The following is an 18,485-nucleotide window of genomic DNA, read 5'->3' as shown; positions in this document are numbered from 1 at the left end:
AAATTTAAAAAAAAGAACAAAACATGGTATTCTCGTGCCTCCAGTTGAGCTTTTTGTTATACTGTGATACATGTTTGTAGAGAAAACCTGCGGGTAAATGGGGACTGAATATCATCTGAAAGAGGACAAGTTAGGTGACTGGCGCCACCTGCTGTAAAAAACAATCTTTGCACTCTACATCTTTTTCTATCTGTGTGTAAACATCAGTGGCCAAATGTGTGTGCGTGTGTGAGTGCATAGGTGGGGAAATATTCTTCTCTCACCTTTCTTCTTGTTCAGCGTTCATTACGCTAGCTTAGCAACACCTGTGTAGTGTAGTGTATGGTCCAAGCCCTAATTTGCTTATAAACATAGCAGTCATAGCTGTCAATTTCTGTAAATAATGGCAGATTTTCCCACAATTCCCGCCCCCCAAATCTTCTACCTCACTTGTTTTATTATAAGACTGCGCTACTTGCTAGCATCCTTGCAAGAACAGAGCTAGTTGTGTTTGTTAGCTAGCTTGAGCAGGTGTTTGAGCAGTTTATTAGCATTAATTCTGAGACTCAGCTGATTATTGGGGATTTTTTTCTCGTCTGTGTTAAACTTTCACAAGCTTAGTAAATTATACATAAGGGGCACAGGAGTATATAACTACCTGATGAGAAACTTCATAATTCATCTTCTTGTGAACATACTTTTGCACAATTAAGAAAATATGAATATGCCATTACCTCCACTAAAGAATTTCAGAATGCAGAATTTTAATGTTATATCCAGTAGTTGTCTCAAATTACTCCAGGTTACTTTGAGCAATACTCATACATCTGAGAACAAAGACAAACTGCTAAACTTGTTTATAAAATGTGAGGTTTTTCATACCAGCAACTGCATTTCACTTCAAGCAATTTCTTAGTGACATATTATTTACTTGTAGACATGGATCTGATGTTAATATTATTACTGCTATTATTACTTGTAATAGTAGTATTGTTAGTATGTTTATTGAGCATGTACATAATCCATATTGAGACCTTAAGCAAATACCTTTGAGCTGGAGAGTATGGCCAAGACAAACAGCTACAGCTGTTCTCTGATATAATAAAGGTGATAAAAGACAACAAAATTAAGAATGCAAAAATAGGGATCACAAAAAAAGAATTACTTAAAGAAATCATGAAATGTGTGCAAGTTTCAATATAACGGTATTTTGATTTGTAGGACAACAGTAATTAACATACATGTACTTCCAGTTAAAAAAATTTATTTATGTAGGAAGGTAGGTGTGTTACTAGACTGTACAGCGCTACTGGGGGCAGAACATGACCTCTGAATCAATAATTCTCCAGTATTTCCCTAACAGTATACCTAATTGCCAAGCAGCCTTTTGCTCTACTTTACATAGCAATGAGCCAGTGCCTTTAGTATCTATAAACTAGACAGGAAGGGTATGGTACCAGGACAGTATGCTATATAGTCTGAATCTTTTCATTACTAGGTTTCATATAACTTCCCTACACAGTTGTTTAGTTCAGAACAAGTGAATTGGACTGAAGTGCAATCTTATTGTGGAACTCAGAATCGTACCTTTATTCAGGCCAACATTCAGATAACAATAAAATGATAAATAAATACAATTACTGATCAGTCTATTAGGGTACCCCTTGCTGGAACCAGGTTGGACCCCTTTTTGCTTTTAGAGCTGGCTTAATTATTCATGGCGTAGATTCAGCAAAGTGCTGGAAACATTCCTCAGAGATGCTGATCCATATTGACATGATAGTTTTACACAGTTCCTGCACATTTGTCACCTGTGCATCCATGATGTAAATCTTCCATTCCACCACATCCCATAGGTGCTCTATAGCTTTAAGATCTGGTGGTGGGTGTGGAGCCCATTTGAGTACAGTGAATTATTAACATTTATTAATATTTGTCAGGCCATTTAAACTTTTTTTTGCTATGGTTTGTTTTGATCATGTGTACATATATAAATACACTGATTGCTGCCATGTGATTGGCTGATTAGATATATGCATCAATGCACGGATGAAAAAGTGTAACTAATAAAGCGGCAGGGGTAAAAAAAAAAAAAAAAGCCCCAAAACATCAATAAACTGAGGAAAAAAACAAGGGAATTATCTGTTTATATAAAACATTATATGGTGTGGTCAGATCTTACAAAAAAAGTAAAGTATAAACTCACAAATATAATTTTAGGTATTGACCTAAAACATGCCATCATTTAAAGAGCTGACATTCTGTTGATGTGCACTTGTTAAAGCATTTTTTTAATATACCATTGGGAATTTGTTTTTTGTGAGTGAGCTGTTATTGATGCTCAGAAACCATAGTGACCAAATTCTTTACAGGTGCTCCCATTGAACTGTTTCTGAGGTGTCATAGTCATCACCCCTGCACTGCAAGCCATTTGGTTTTCTTACATCAAGCTTTGAAGATGGTTTCATTGGGTGACATTTACACTGTGACTATATACAGTCATCGGAAAAAGTAAGTACATCCCCTATTTGTACAAGAAAACAATGGATTCAACTCTCTAAGAAGATTTGCTTTTCAATCATTTGTGCCACAAAAATATTAGCAGATGTAATTATTACAGAAAAGTTTTCAGATTAAAATGAACTCCTTTCAGCTTTACCCTTCTTCACAATTGCTCACCACAGCAGTTGTATGATTTTTTGCACATTTTTACACAACCCTAATCCAATGTGTGTCTCCTCCCAGGTTTAAATCAGGAAGCTTTTGTCTTTTAGGCAGATGTGTAAACCAATACACTCTGTCCCCACACAGTCGCATGTTAAAATATATACAATAAAAAAGTAGCTCTAACAAGCCAACACTTCATATTGCATTGTTTTCATTCCATCTAATTTTAATTTGCTATTTATTAATAATCGACATCTTTTGTAGCAGTTTTTTTGGAACACTTGATGCCACCACCACAGCTACTAAACATATTCGCCAGAAGATGGCGCCAATGTAAATTAAACAAGTAAAGCTCTATCCCAGCGCTCCTTAATGCAGGTAGAATCTACTGGGAGCCAGTTGTGATAATTTCAAATTGAACAGAATGTCTGGTCATCTTTAAGCCCACATTCAATACTCATTTATTTTCTGCGTGTCTTAAAGAGAACAGATTATGCTGGTGAGAGGTCCATTTAGCCTAAATATTACCCTAAGTCCTGATAGTGCTAGAGCACTGATAGCAAGTGGCATCTTAAATATTTTACTATTAAGGATTTAGAATGTCATAAGGGATAGAGACGCTTCGATCTGCTGTAGCAGTGTTGAAGTGAGTTTCAGTAAGGGCACTTAGCTGAAGTAAAATGCAAGGGAGGGGAAAGTGCGCAAGGCTTTGGAAATAGGCATGCAGGCAGTAGACCAATGCAAAGTGTTAAGCGCGGGACAGACAGGGTTTAGCCCACACCACTCTTCCTCTGTCCAGGAGAAGACCCCGAATCTCTACTGTGAAGCGGTCACACTCACCAATAATGTGAAAACCAGACGGAGAAGTTTGTCAGATGTTTAAACTAATCGTCGCTTCATTAGACACACGTACCGTCTTTTTTTTTTCTTCTTCCCAACCTTGTCACACAGTTTACAGTCAGGTTACAGTACGCTATCCACGAGGATACCTGGTGTGAGATGCGGCAATGTCCCGAGGAATATGCCCACGCGTAAACTCTGTCGGATGCTTTTGGATTTTGTCGCTGCTCACGTTTGCGGTGAAAGTGATCGACGTGGACACGTACAGCTGTCATGAAGTGAGGACCGCTTTCCAGCAGGTCGGGCCGCTGAACCGGGTACCGGAGACACCTGTCACAGGTGAGCGAGTGGGTTTGGCACCCATGGCGAGGAGCACTTTGGCTGAAGCGCACTATGTGCGTCTGATAGCTTTCCAGAAGCATTTTAGTCTTAAAACGAGCGAAGTCATAACAATAAAGCAAACACCATACTTAAAATGTGTAGATGATGTCATGTTAAATCAGCCCAGGATTTGACGGTAATTAAAAATAAATAAATAAATAAAAGTCCTTTAATGAATGGGCTCCTGATATCGATTACATTGCTCTTATATAATGCGAATGTGGATCACTGTGAATGGCCTTATAAGAGTTAAAATTTCACTGAGGTGAAAGAAGATATTACATCTGTCTTGTTTTTCCCATATTGGTCATATTAGATGGAGAATTTTTAAATTGTTTCGACCAGAGCATGTGTATATAATAATACGATGGATTGCGTGTCCACTTTCCTAGGATGATTTCTGTTCTAAACAGTGTAACATACTGACAAATCTGACATGATCTTAAAGTGAGTGAAGTCTGTCTGAACATGTTTGTCTGTTCTTTGAAGTCAAATATGTCTGTCATCTTGCATTCTTGCGTTTGTGTTTTCTTTATAAATCATATCTCTCAGCTACTATGTACACATTTAAGCTATTCATATATGTGTGAGTCCTGTTTGATATTAATTGGTCTAATATTATAAAATTTGCAGGTTCACATGCCATCCAGCTGAGACAGGGTTTGTGAGCTACAGCAGATCAAGTGTGACGCAAATAGTATCATATGATGAAGACAGTGAAAATAGTGATTGATTTGAAATCTCCAGGTTTCTTTGCAATTATTAAAGATCGACACACACAAACTTAGAGCATTTTATATGAATAATTTCTCTACATAGCTACAGCAGTGCTTGGAAACTGTTTTAAAAGCCTTAAAGGTTTTGGGGTCTGTGCTTTCCTCCTGCACACCAAAAAAAAAAAAATAGAAAAACAAAAAGAGTTATTTTATGAGGGTAAACATTGGTTCAGTCTTTTCTTGGAGACATTTATAAACCAGTTTAGACATTAGTCCTGCTGTGGTAATTTTGCTTTTTTGGTAGTAATACTGTGATACTTTGTCACTATTAAATAAGGATGGTGTCAGTTTTAAGATGGAGCAAATTAGTGGCCAGTGACTATATGCAGTCACTGGCCACTATATTAGTTACACTTTGCCTTCAAAAATGCCTTAATTATTCATAACACAGATTCAGCAAGTTGCTGAAACATTCCTCAGGGATTTTTTAAATTGTTTTAATACTGATATGATAACATCACACAGTTGCGACCCATCCATGATGAGAATCTCCTGTTGTGCCGCATCTCAAAGGCACTCTAAGGGCTGAGATCTGGTAACTGTGGAGGCCATTTGAGTGCAGTGAACTCACTGGCATGCTCCAGAAACCAGGTTGAGGTGATCTTAGCTTTGTGACATGTTGCATTTTACTATTGGACCCACATCATTACACCAACACCAGCCTAATATAAGGCAGATTTGATTTGACCAATTCTGACAGACTTCTGTTTGTTTAATTTTGGTGGGCGTGGGTGAATTATAGGCTCAGTTTTCTTTACTTAGCTGGCAGGAGTGGCACCTGGTGTGATCTTCTGCTTCTGTGCTGTGCTTTCAGATATGCTCTTCTCTTTATCTTGGTTGTAAACACTGGTTATTTGAGTTGCCATTGCCTTCCTATCATTTTGAAGCAGTAGGGCCATTCTAATCCAGATAGCTGCCACACACTGGATCCTTTCTCTTTTTCAGACCTTTCTCTGTAAACCCCAGAGATGGTCGTGTGGGAAAATCCCAGTAGATCAGCAGTTTCTGAAATACTCAGTCCAGCCCATCTGGCACCAACAGCCATTCCATGGTCAAGTCACTTAAATCACCTTTCTTTCTCATTCTGATGCTCAGTTTGTCTTGACCATGCTTAAATACACAGAGTTGCAGAAGAATGTGGCTGCTAAATGCATATATTTTAATTCAACAAAGCAGTCTCCTACATTTAACAGTCACCAGTATGTCCTTTTCACCATATTCTACTCTTTTTTTGTGTGTGTTATGTTATTGGTACTGTTATTATTACTAAAACATTTGATGTATGTCTGCTCCATGAGGCATTTTTATCTTGTCACTGCAAAAATCAGTTATGTTATTTGACCAGAGGTGATCAATATTTGGCATTCAATGTCTGTATATTGCTGCAGGCCAGAATGCTCAGTGCAGTAGTCACATGCAGGTTGGTGGCAGCTTAAGTATCAACCAGTTAGAGTCTGCATGCTGTAACTGGGAGAAGTGCAACTGATAGCTGAGTGGTAAACATACCAAGAGGTGCATCCAAACCACTCGATATGTTTGTTTAGTAGGGTGTCACTATTAGCAACAGGGAATATTCCTTTGCAAGCAGTAGTTAGCGCTTAATGACAACGAAAGGACCTTCCAAGCACGTCAGCAGTCTGAGACAAGACCTCTGTCACAAAATTTTGCACGTTCAGCTTCTCAAAGAAGCTACATAAATATCTCATTCTGCCACCTGAGAATAAAAGATGTTATACAGCACGATGCGATGGTATGAAATGGTCTTTCTTCTTAACTTAAACAGTTTTATTTTTGCAGAATGAGGCAGTTGTAACTCCTTAGGCTGGACTATAAGTTAATAAAACATTGCTTTAGTTTCACTGTTGCATTTTGGGCTTACAGCTTGTTTTTCTTTTCTTTTTTTCTTTGAGTGGGTGTTTTGGGTTAGATGCAGTCTTGTCTTCAAAGTGCTCACCAATGGATGGGGTTGTCAGAGTGTAAGATCTGGTGTATATGTGTGTATGTGTACACAATTATGCTACTCTGCTTCAGTTCTCAGATGAAACGCCAACAAAAGCAACGCTTGAAATTTGAAGTGGCAAGACTTCAGTGCTTTTCACAGTCTGATATTTGTTTTAGGATACAGTGCTGCATTTCATGTGTGGTGAACTGATTTCTCACAAAGTGGCAGGAGTGTGGCAGCCAGAGGTCCGTCCAATTGAATGATCCTGTTTCAGATAGATGTACTTTACAGTAGAGATATTTTCTGCAGATTTGTTTAGTCTGTATTTCTTGTTTTCAAGGACAGCACAAGTGAATTAAGTTGTGGTGTAAGAAGGACTCATATTCTTTAATTATGAAATTAAAACTGCATTGATGAAGCAATAATTCTGTGTAAAACCCAAGTGAGTAATATAAGATGTAAGAACTGGCTGAATTAATTAAGGAGACTTTAAAAGAGCTTTGATGTTTTCAAATTCATATTAACACCAATATGATGTTTCATTACCTAACAATTTCCTTTTTAGACAATATTTATTCCCCTGGTTACAATTTATAGTGTAAGGGGTGACTGTCTCAATGCTGGATTCATCATCAAGGGAACTTTGATAATCAGTGACATGAAGTTGCTTATCCTCTGATTTATGGCCACTTAGGTGCAGTGGTGGAGAGCCAAACACTCCATACTGTGATTACTACGGCATGCTGATATAACCCTTCTGGAGATAGATCATTTGGAAAGTAGACAGCAAGAAGTGCTGCTCACAGACACATAACTTGATGAATTGGGTTCCTGGATAATTTCTTTAGATATGATCAAAGTATTTTACAGCTCAGTTAAAACCTTTTAAGCAAGCTATTTGATCAGGATTGTATGCGTACCACACTCACGTTTCCCTCCCATTTTCATATCGCCACGCTAATTCACTGAGTCATTAACAACTGTTTTAGAGAGAAAGTGTCTTGTGTCTTTAATGCAAAAGGGGTGAGGCCGTGTTAATAGAAAGGAGAATGGGAACACAGTGTGTTATCACATGTCGCCACATCCTTAACCGTTTACAGTGTTAAAGGCTTTGGCAAGCTCTCAAAGTGCGCCACAGTCTTTGATTGGCTCTGGCTATGTTGATTCCTTTTTTAACTTGGCTTCTCTTACTGAAGCTGTGCACACATGGAGCACACCTACTCCATACAGACTTTATTGAGCACTAGTCCATTTTCTGTCTGGCAGTTTCTCAACCATTTTTTTTTCAAGGTGGAATGAAAATCAAACAAATAAAAACATAAAAAAACCCCAAATCTCCAGTTTCTTAAAACTGAGGATGTAAAATCATAAAAATAAAATAAAAATCTTGCATGGTCTTTGATCTCTTTACTTAGATACTCGAGCCAGTGCTGTCCAGACTGAAGGTGAGATTACCCTGTCTGAGTAGGTTTTCCCATAGAATCTCTTATTGGATTTCAGTCTGACCCAGTCTTGTGTTTCAGATGATTGTGGTCTACGTTACCCTCCTGGCTCACTTATGTGGTGGGAGAAAATGTGATTTTATGATGTCATTTTATCTACCTCTCAAATATAACCATGTACAGTACTGTGCAAAGTCTCAAGCCACCTCACATTTCTTTATATTTTCCTAGGAAAATGGAAAATAAGTAGAGCGATTTATTAAAACATCTACGGACATGCATGGAAATATATTATATAAGGCAACGAGAAAGTTTTTGCAATTGCAACAAGCTTGAATATCAGTATTTAGTATGTATCAACTACTTGATATTGATCAACAGAAAAATAAACAAGCATGCCCATCTGATATTATGCTGCTTCATCAGGTTGCATCTGTTTGCCTGCCAGCCTAACATCTCTCTTTCTGCTCTGTCTGTGCCCTTTAGTGTGGTTTTAGACTCTTTAGACTCTCACTGTAGGCTGTTCCAGATTGGGGTATGGGAAAGTTAAACATTTCATTTGAGTTTCAAGGTAGTCCAAAAATGCAGGTATGTGGCAGAGACCCCTTTGAAATGTGTTTTGGTTCAACATGGCCTATCCAAAGCATCACAAATCTGTATAGAGCAAATATCCTGAAAGTTCAGTGGATCTTGGGATTTCAAAGGGAACTAACTTCCTGAGGCAGGAGAAGGGTAACTGCATTAGTTACTCACTTTCTCACTTTCTAACAAAGTTATTCTTGTTCTCAGAAAAATATTAGAAAAAAACAGCAGTATCAGGAAACCACAAATCACCTGCTCATTAGTGCATACCAAATCCAAACAACATTTCCATACCATACTGAGGCGATGTGAGCTACCTATGAATAAATTAGTACCAGAGTTGGTGCATGTATTTTTGAAAAGTGCAGCATATCTTCTTCTTCTAAACATTATACTGTAGAAAACTCAAATGTGATACTTTAGTATTACATAGGCGTGGCATGTGAACAGTGGTAAACAGCAGTAGAGTTTCTTCACTCAGATGTTTTGGCTTGTTCAATGAAGGGCGCTGAGATGTTGCTGAAGGGATCATGACTAACAAGTCAAGACCCCTGAGCCATGTCATTAATGGTAAATTACCCCAGAGGTATTTGTCATCTGAGGACAATTAAGGGGATTAGAAATCAAAGTTGACGTTTAGAGGGGTGTGTTAAAGTTCAGCCAGGCAGAATGAGCAGTATGTAGATTAGGCACTAATTACAGAGCTCAGTATAATGGCCAACTGGATTGCGTGTAGAATCACATAAAAAATACATACCTTCAACTTGTAGACCATGTACAAAGAAAATCTTGCTGTATTTCTGCACCACAGTATTCTGCGCATGTTTCTTATATAACATTCTGATTGCCTGGAAAGGTTGGTATGAGAGTTTATCAGTTCTTGTAGATTTTCAGGATATACTAAATATGCAGTTAATCAATGAATTAATTCATTTTTGGGTGGAGTGGAGGTAGTAGAGTGGTGTATAGTTTGGAGAAGCTGGCACTAACAAAAAGACAGGAAGCTAAGCTGGAATAGGCAGAGTGCTTTATTGAAACGTGCAAACATATGTGGAAATACAGTATAAGCAGTGCTGGGGAGTAACGGAATACATGTACCGCCGTTACGTATTTAAAATACAAAATATGAGTAACTGTATTCCGTTACAGTTACCGTTTAAAAAGGTGGTATTTAGAATACAGTTACTTTGTTGAAATAAATGGATTACACGGCGGTATTTTCCTGTTTCATATTGTCACGGGTCAGGACTGTTTGGGTTTTGTTTGACAGCTATGTTCTGTTGTTCTAGGCGGCAGCGTTACGGTTGCCATGGTTACAGGGTGACGGGCGCTGTGAGTTTCTTGGGTGAGAGAGCGTTGTTGTTGTTGTGCTAAGCTAATAGGCAGAATGCTACAGGCATAGCCCTAAAGAATGTAGCCTCATGGGCAGTGTAGTCCGTGCTGCAGGGAGAATGGACTGCCATACCCGTTGTGAGCGCGAGGAGGGGGAAAAAGGAGAGTGGGAAAGTAGGAGTTATCGTCGAGCAGAAACGGGAGCTGGAAGCATGTAAATATAATAATAACCACTGCAGCCAAGAAGAGTGCCTGACGAGCCCAGTTGTAAGTAAGCTATTAAGACTCGACTGTACACCGTGTTCGTGTTTTCCTCCGAAACAATAAGTTCCGTTGGAGCAGCCTTTCAACGCCTCTCTCTGTCTCAAACTTGATCCAGACAACAAAGTAAAGCTATTTTTCGGCTACGAGCTGACACGGAACCCGACGTATTAGCCAGAGGTCCCTTTACTACGGTTCGGAGCCGCGGACCTTCAGTAATAGTAATAAATCACACAGCAATAGTACATTCATGTAGTTGTAAAAAGCATGGTAATATATTAAGTAATCCAAAGTATTCAGAATACGTTACTCTCATTGAGTAACGTAACGGAATACGTTACAAAATACATTTTGGGGCATGTATTCTGTAATCTGTAGTGGAATACATTTTAAAAGTAACCTTCCCAACACTGTTATATAAGGCAACCCCCCCCCCCCAGAGTCGCCAGGTAGGAGGTTCGTGGAAGTCAAACATGCAGAGGTTGACAGAGGAAGATGATAGGGATAGGGTGAGGTGGAGGCAGATGATGTGCTGTGAAAGAAGCTTTTCCAGCACCCCTGCAATGTCTTTTTGATGGTACAAAGAAAATCATCAGTACATAAGTATTCATTTTCATTAATAAAAAATGTATTTGTACTTACAAGGGCATAGCAGTTGAAAAGGGATCACTGGTCAGTAATCAAGGATTGGAGTCACTGATTTGCAAAAGTTTGTGTAAGGAATTTAAAAAGTAGCACTTAATTAGACAGAAACAGCATCATGAAAATGAACAAAGATTGCAAACTCATAACAAGGTTACAAAAAATTAACAATTACATAATGAAGGTCTAGAACTCTAGGGTCAGTACTGAGTGACCACCACGATACTTGTGTAAAGCTGCGAGCCGTGGCTGAGATTGCAGAGACAATTGCTGTTTTATATCATAGAGGAAAAGAGAAACAAAATCTGGACACTTACTTATTTCCCAGCAATAAAATAAATAATAAAATAAAACGGCTGTAAATCCTAAAAAGTTTTTGCTAGAGTTTGTTAAGCTCCTTCATTTAAAGTTGAAAGCCTGGAATTCAATCAAATTTGGGTTATCTGATTCAAAATCCACTGTGATGACATAGAGCCAAATGACAAAAAATTATGTATAGATGTGATTTTATGCGGGAATGCCCTAAAGGCAACAGTGTTGACACTGTGCAACATATGAATCCTTCCACCTGAAGGTTTGAGGCATGATTGGGAAACTGCTGTTAAGTCAACATCCTCAAGCACTTTGACAGAGCTGAGTAGTTTGCCAAGTATAATGGGGGAAATTTGCTATCGTTGCTATCAACTGTTGCTTTTTCCGAATGTGTCCTTTTGTTTTTTGACTTTGCAGAAGTTTTCATTCATGTTGTAACTGAGCAGCCTTTTAAGACCCATGTTGCATTCAAGTGACTTAATGTTAACCAGTCATGCAGCAATGAAAGACAGAAATAGGATGGGTTTTAAAGATTTGTATGTTGGCTATACTGCAATTACAAAGGCATTATGGTTAAAACATTTTCACAAAGAAGATGAAAATTGATACATACAGTACAATATGTCCTGTATTGTAGACTTCAGTGAGTCTTGGGCCTGCGTTCGCAGGTTCCATACTTCTCCTTCATGTAGAAAGCACCAAATAAATATTCTAAAAGATAAAAAAGAACAAATTCAGGAGTTGTTCGCTACGACAGGGGGGAAAAGCAGTGGCATGGGCTGATTGCAGGAAATGGCTCAGTATATTTGGGACACAGTCAGCCTGTCCTGTCTGCTGCGGTGGCTTTAAGAGCCAAAGTCTTCCTGAGTATCACTTACTCCACACAGTTACGCGCAGTGGACGGAGAAGCCAGGCTGAATTCCACTATGAGTCCCTGGATATTACTTTCATATCACAGATAACACGCAAACACAAAAGAGAGAAGGGGCCAGCCAGTGAATTGAGCAGGGTCAGGGACAGAAGAGGAGAGAGGACATGCACCACATATAGGGAAATCTTAGCCTAAAAATAGAGCAAAAACAATACTTTGTTCTTTCAGAAATCTTTAAAGAAAAACGTGATGTATTTTTAATGTCAAATAAGCATAAATTAAGCTTAATTCAAGTATTTCCCAGAGTAATAAATGGCACTAAAATTGTTATTGGATGTTTTTATTACAGGATCAAACGCTACAAACGTTTGTGAAGCACTTCTAAAACTAACAGTTTGAGCTTTTTTTTGCATGTCATTTGTTTTATAACTCAACTGTTTGTCCAAGCTAAAGAGGTCCGAACTGGGTGTAGATTTTAAAATCTATACAGTGACTGACCTATTTAATCCAAAGTGTATGAAATGAACAAACGAGTGAACTCTAAGCACATGCTTGCTCTGCTTCTTAAAGGTTGTTTACTGTAGTAGTTGCTGTTACTGGATTGTTCTTAACTTATTCATTCTCAGAAAGTTCATGACTTTTGTGCAGTGGAGGATGTCAGCTTTAAGTCAATCATTGTTGGAAGATGGGATGTGTATGTTTAAATTATCCCTCTGCAAACAAATAAATGTTCGATCAATTTGGGTCTGTTTACCCAATTTGAGCTTTATATGGAGCATTTTGATTTGATTTGGGCTTTTAAAGTGATTAGAATCTCAATATTAGGCTCCATGTAATAATAGCCAGGGCCAATACAGAAGGACTGGACTGCTACAGAGATAGAGATAATGAGCTGTAAGGGGCAGGACAGCCAGTTATGACTTCACTCATCTGGCTCTGAGATGGGAACAAATGGAGCCTCACTGGGTAATTAAGAGACACCCAGGCCTCACAAGGATATGCCAGGCAAATGGGGATGAGGGAGGGAGGGAGGAGAAGGGAAAGAGGGATTCAGAATGAAACCCTATTGTGTTTCATGGTGGGATTTGGACAGTGAGGCACTGGTCTTGTGGTCTGTCCTTAGGCCATGCTTTAGGCTCTGGTTACAACACCTGCCTCCAGCCACTCCTGTTCAGCCCTTCCCCCAGTAAAATGAGTTATCATACCAGACTTATACATTATGAAAATGGAAAATGAGCATGTGCATTTGTGCAAATAAATGTGGGAAAGGGCCGTTTCAGTGACATTGTAATTGTATTTATAAAGTATTAAAAGCACTGGTGAGAAGTAGGTAACACTGGTAGAGTACTACTGTACAAATTTCTAGCTGAACTAAACTATGTGTTTGTAATTAAACTGTTCTTTTTTATTGTATTAGCTGATGAACTGGAGTATTGTGATTAACAGGAGTTTTTTTTTATAGATGTGATTTCCCACTGTTGTTGCTTGTATTTGTGTGTGTGCTTGTGTGTAAACCTTTGTGTGTTTGCATTGCACCAGTGTACATCCTGATATGACCGATGTGCTCAGTCACATCAAATTGAGACAACAATATATTTAACAGGAAAGTATTATGGCAGGAAACATGGATGATGACTTTCACTTCCTCTCATCTGGCTCTTCTGTCTGTTAACGTTATAGCTTGTCTAAATTTGGATTGACCAAAAAAAGAGAACAGCAAATAAACTAAACCTGTTTTTTTACTTTCTTAGATGCAGATCTGTTGTTTTGTAAGCACCAAGGCCCATCCTGCTGCACCCGGAAGATGGAGGAGAGCTACCAGTTTGCTGTAAAACGGGAAACTCTCCATAACATTCAGGCCTACACCCATGAGATTAAGCATGTGATCGCTTTCCATGTCGATGCCTTCCAGGGTAAGTTCATATACAATGGGGGTCAAGCTAGGGCTGAATTGACATGAAACTGTATTTTATGTATAGTATAATTATTCAGCTTGTTAGTAAGTTGTTATGCTTCACCTACGTATGACATACCTGCAGCACACTGTACCTGCCACTGCATGGGACTGATAGCCCAGAGGGGCTGGCTTCTGCAAAGAATCAAGCTAGAAAAGTTGACCCAGCATTTGTTGACCTGTAATTGAACTTTATTTCCTCTACTAGAATCCAGCTTAAACAATAAAATAAGCAAATATTTAAGTTTATTTGCTTGTTTCCAGGCAAGAATATTTATTTGTAAGTTTTCACTCAGATTCCCAGGACCTTGGTAACTGGCGTGCAGGCAAGTGTAACTGAGGAAATGGGCATGGTCCCACTTCTTCTGTGGGTTTGGCAGCAGCAGAAATATGAAGCAGGATCACTGAGGGTAGACGGGAAAAGAGGGTATGGAGGTCTTTTTCTTAGCCTCTAGTGTTTTGTGGAAGATGGTCTGCTTCAGAACGGTCCAGTCCTGCTCCTGGGACAGTAAAACAATGACTGCAGTCCTTGGAAAAAGAAATTATAGTAGTTTTGAGGTAGGCTGTAACAATCCTTGAAAGTAATAGTTCTTTTTGCTTTTGTTCTTTATTTATTTATATAATTTTTGTTTGTGATGCCTCTTTGATATAAAAAATCTTTGCTGTAGATAAAAGCTTATCTTGCAAGTTAAAGGTCTTTGTGCTACACACAACTAAATCAAGCAGTGCACCAGTTTCCCAAGTTTGCCCTCCCTCCTCCACTAATTGCAGTGTCATTTATATAAAAAAAAACAAATCTAAAACAGACCAAGTTTTTCCTCCAGTACAATGCCACTCGGTAGGAAACATGCCTCGGATGTTTTAGTGCTACAGGAATTTTAGTACCATGCAATTAGTTTTATATGGCCACAAACTGCTTTGATGCAGCATTGGCCAGATTTTTGATACAAAGGAATCAAGAAACACTGCTGGTCTTGGTGTCTAATATGAAATAATGGAGTAATAACGGGTAAGGGAACAGTCCTGCACATCGATGCCATGGAAATTACTGCTCACGTTTAACTCATGTATGTCATCTGGAAAGTGTATACTCATGTCACATAATGTTTCTTGAACTAAAATGAAAGCTATGTGAAATTCCACTGCTTTAACACAAAGCATTTTTATAGGTGTTTAAACGTTTCTAGAGATAAGTTCCTCTTACAGCATGCTCATAAACCAATTAAGGGAAATAGCTGTGTTTGTCCTTTTCAGGGTTATTATTATTCCTCCCTCCTTACCTCATGTCTGAGCCTTCCTCGTGAATGAAGATCAGGTGTTCAACATATCCAGAAAAGGCCAAGATGGAAAATAACAATGGAATAACAATAGAAACTGGATGGTGCCGAAAATGATGATGTCACTAGGCTTTAATTTTCAAGGCCTTCTAAGGACAGTCTCTGAGCTGTCTGAGAGCCTGTAGTGGAATGTGAAGTAGCCGGTGCCTTATATACTGAAGTAACAAGAACATGAATTCGTCTGATAACATTGGTGCTGTTATTTAAACTCTAAATGATAGGAAATTGTTTGTGGATCACCTTTTCCTCCTATTTCTTTTTGTTTGCTCTCAGCTTATATTCAGGTGTGTGCGGCAAATCTCACGACGGGTGCAGTGTCTGAGTGTTTTTTTACACTGTTGTTCGTATTATTTGAACTCAAAGCTCTCATGCTGATTGGTAAGGTTAGCCAAAAGGATATGCACACTGGAAGTTACATGGGGGTGTGTGAGGAGTGTGTCTGCGTGTATATGTGCTTTCGTTGGACATCGTTTGTTTTGACAGCCTTAAATTTCCTACTGTGCTTTGTCTTATGTGGGAGTTGCCATGTCATGAGTATGACCCCCTAAATGCAGACCACATGTGCGCTTGTGTTCCTGTAATAATGTGAATAAACAGGTTCGCTTGCTAGCTTCAAAATCTTGAAAATATACAAATAACCTTAGCTATAGTTCTTCCACCTTATCATACCAGTGTCCTGCCCTAAAACCCACAGCCAGGTTATTCATTTTCAGGCATCAGCCCCTCTCTTCCTAACATTCTTCCTAACATTAAACCTCCCACAGGATCCTCACAGATACACCTAGGTCAGCTCACTACTCTCCCTCTCTCAACCATAGCACAAACAGGCTCTCCTAATCCATGTCATAGCTGATAAGGAATGGTCATTGGGCACTGATGGTTGGTAGGTGTCAACCACAGAGCCCGGTCTAAGCTCGGTCAGCTTAAAATTGCCATCAAGGGCTTTCGGCTGTCACCCTGCCATAGCCAATCAGATCTGGCGTGGTCTCGCTTGGAAACTTTTCTGTGGCCTAATGTTTTCTTGCTTGTTGTAAGGATTCTTACTAGGATTTTAGTAGATTCTTGTTCAGGGAACTCTTGTTTGCAAGCTGTTGAACAGGAAAATGAATTTCATGTGTTTGTTTGTCTGTGTGTGTGGTGTCTGCGTGTGTGTGAGAGTGTGAACGACAGGTGGGAATGATGAGCAAGAGAGTAGGTATCTGGGTATATAGTCACGAGGCTGGGATGGCAGATGTCAGGAAAATGCTGACACTTTTGATCACTAGTGACACCGATATGAGAGGGGGGCCTGACTCACAGCTAAAGGCCATTAATGTTTGTGTAATATAGAAATTTTGAACATGTGTACATTACATGTGCAGGATATTGTGTGTCTGTGTGTGAGCATATACATATGCACCAAAGACATGTAAGCATGTACAATATTTACCACCTTCACTAGACACTGTGGCCACCTCGAGGCTCAAGTTGTCCTCACAAGACTTGACAAATACTTTTTCAGAGAAATGTACTCTCTTGGCTTAAATATCATACAAAGTGAGTGCACTACATTTGAAACTTTGCAGTATGTGCCCTTTGAGGACAAGGAGTTAATTTGAGAAAGAGTGACAGGGACTGAAAACCACACCATATAAAGAACGATTACTTTTCTCACTGAGGTGGCATAATTAGCTGATCCTTGTTTCATCATCCAGGAACTCTCCAGACGCCTTGTCCTGGCAGGCTATGCGTGTGCTTCTGTGTGTGTGTGTGTGTGTGTGTGTGTGTGTGCGTGCGTGTATTTCTGTACATGAATTTCAGACCCAATGTGATCGAAAACCACAATCGAAGACTTGAAGATACTTGAAGACCTCGACTTTTAAAGGCAGAATGCAGAATAAGAAGACAAACTAATGGGGAGAATAGATAATGGGAATGCACGATAATAAGTGAGTCACTGTGAGATTGTTTGTCTTCCCAGGTGGCTTAGTTCTGCCTACAGTAATTGTCCCCCTGCCTTTTGGGAATTTACAGCTCTTCTAATTGCCTTTTTAGACAGTAGTTTCCATGTTAGTTGCTCTTTGCACTCACAACCCCATGCCTCTCATTTCCTCTCTCTCAGCACTGACAGGCAAACAAGAATACCTAGCCTGAAGCGTTTTAGTTTAATTAAAAAGTTTGCTTAATGCTTTCTTTATTTTAACTGTCAGAATCATCCTGGGTGGCCCACACAACGCAGCCTTTATTGAGCCAACAGGTTCATTTATTACATGTATTTGATTTGATTTATTGCTTTTGCATATGATTGGAAGAGTGAGTCACTTGACTGCTACATCCTGTTTTCAAGCATCGTTTATCCATCAGATTCAGGTCCCTCTATCTTTATTGCAATCTCTGGATTTGTCTGCAATGTCTTTCACTAATTTTATCCCGTCCTCTCTCACATCATCATTTTTGTTCTCTCACTTCACGTCTGCGTGTATATTTCTCTGCAGATGTTTTAAACGACAGGGTTATTGCTCTAGAGGCTGACGTTTGGACACAGAATGACATTGCTCGGCACTATGAGCTCATGCTCAAATTAGGGAGGATATCCGGAATCGGTCCCTACATGTCTCATTTAGTCTACAGGGTGGAGGGAAACTGTGTTTATGGACTTAATATTGGAGCAAATGCATTGTGTCTTTCGAAGTGCGTGTGTACTAAGCATGTTTCTATTGCAATGCCTTTCTAGCCTCCTGAGTAATCATGACACATGAGGACAGGATGCAAGAAGGATGCTTTCAGAGTTTGGAGAACTCGGCCTCACTGGGGAAAAGTGGGAAATAACAAAAGGAAAAGAGGGAGGAGCAAGGGAGAAGCTCAACGTGCCATAAAGTCTTGAAGTTGGGCTCAAATCTGTCCTAATTACCTCTGCTTTTCATTTGCCCTTCTCACCTCATGAATGTGTGAGAACCCAGAGAGCAGGGGCTGGGGCCTTGAAAGTGAGCAGAGAGAAATAAGATGAAGGGAGGGCTTGTTGCTAAAGGAAGGAGCACAGTGAAGTGTGCACAGGTGTGTTTGAATGTGCTTCTGTCAGGTGTCTATGCATTGTGTATGCCTTTAAAACCACTGAGTGAACAGGCTTTTTCTCTGTAGAGTCACTATGTGCTGCTACCCTCTTGACAACTTTCCTTTTTTATCTTCCC

General features: G+C 39.3%; 1 protein-coding gene across 2 annotated transcripts in view; it reads left to right on the top strand.

The window, feature by feature from the left end:
* The first annotated feature begins 3,415 nt into the window (after positions 1-3,415).
* LOC134617060 (glypican-5-like) overlaps positions 3,416-18,485 on the top strand; it is a 100,117-nt gene continuing 85,047 nt past the window's right edge. For both annotated transcript variants that reach the window (XM_063462225.1, XM_063462224.1), the window contains exons 1-2: positions 3,416-3,825; positions 13,779-13,940. In XM_063462225.1, the coding sequence (XP_063318295.1) occupies positions 3,654-3,825; positions 13,779-13,940 (334 nt within the window). In that variant the 5' untranslated portion in view covers positions 3,416-3,653. The remainder of the gene's footprint in view (positions 3,826-13,778; positions 13,941-18,485) is intronic.

The sequence above is a fragment of the Pelmatolapia mariae genome, linkage group LG18 (assembly GCF_036321145.2).
Source record: "Pelmatolapia mariae isolate MD_Pm_ZW linkage group LG18, Pm_UMD_F_2, whole genome shotgun sequence".
Lineage (NCBI taxonomy): Eukaryota > Metazoa > Chordata > Actinopteri > Cichliformes > Cichlidae > Pelmatolapia > Pelmatolapia mariae.
The sequence above is the reverse complement of the archived record's forward strand: the minus strand, read 5'-3'. Positions and strand labels throughout refer to the sequence as shown.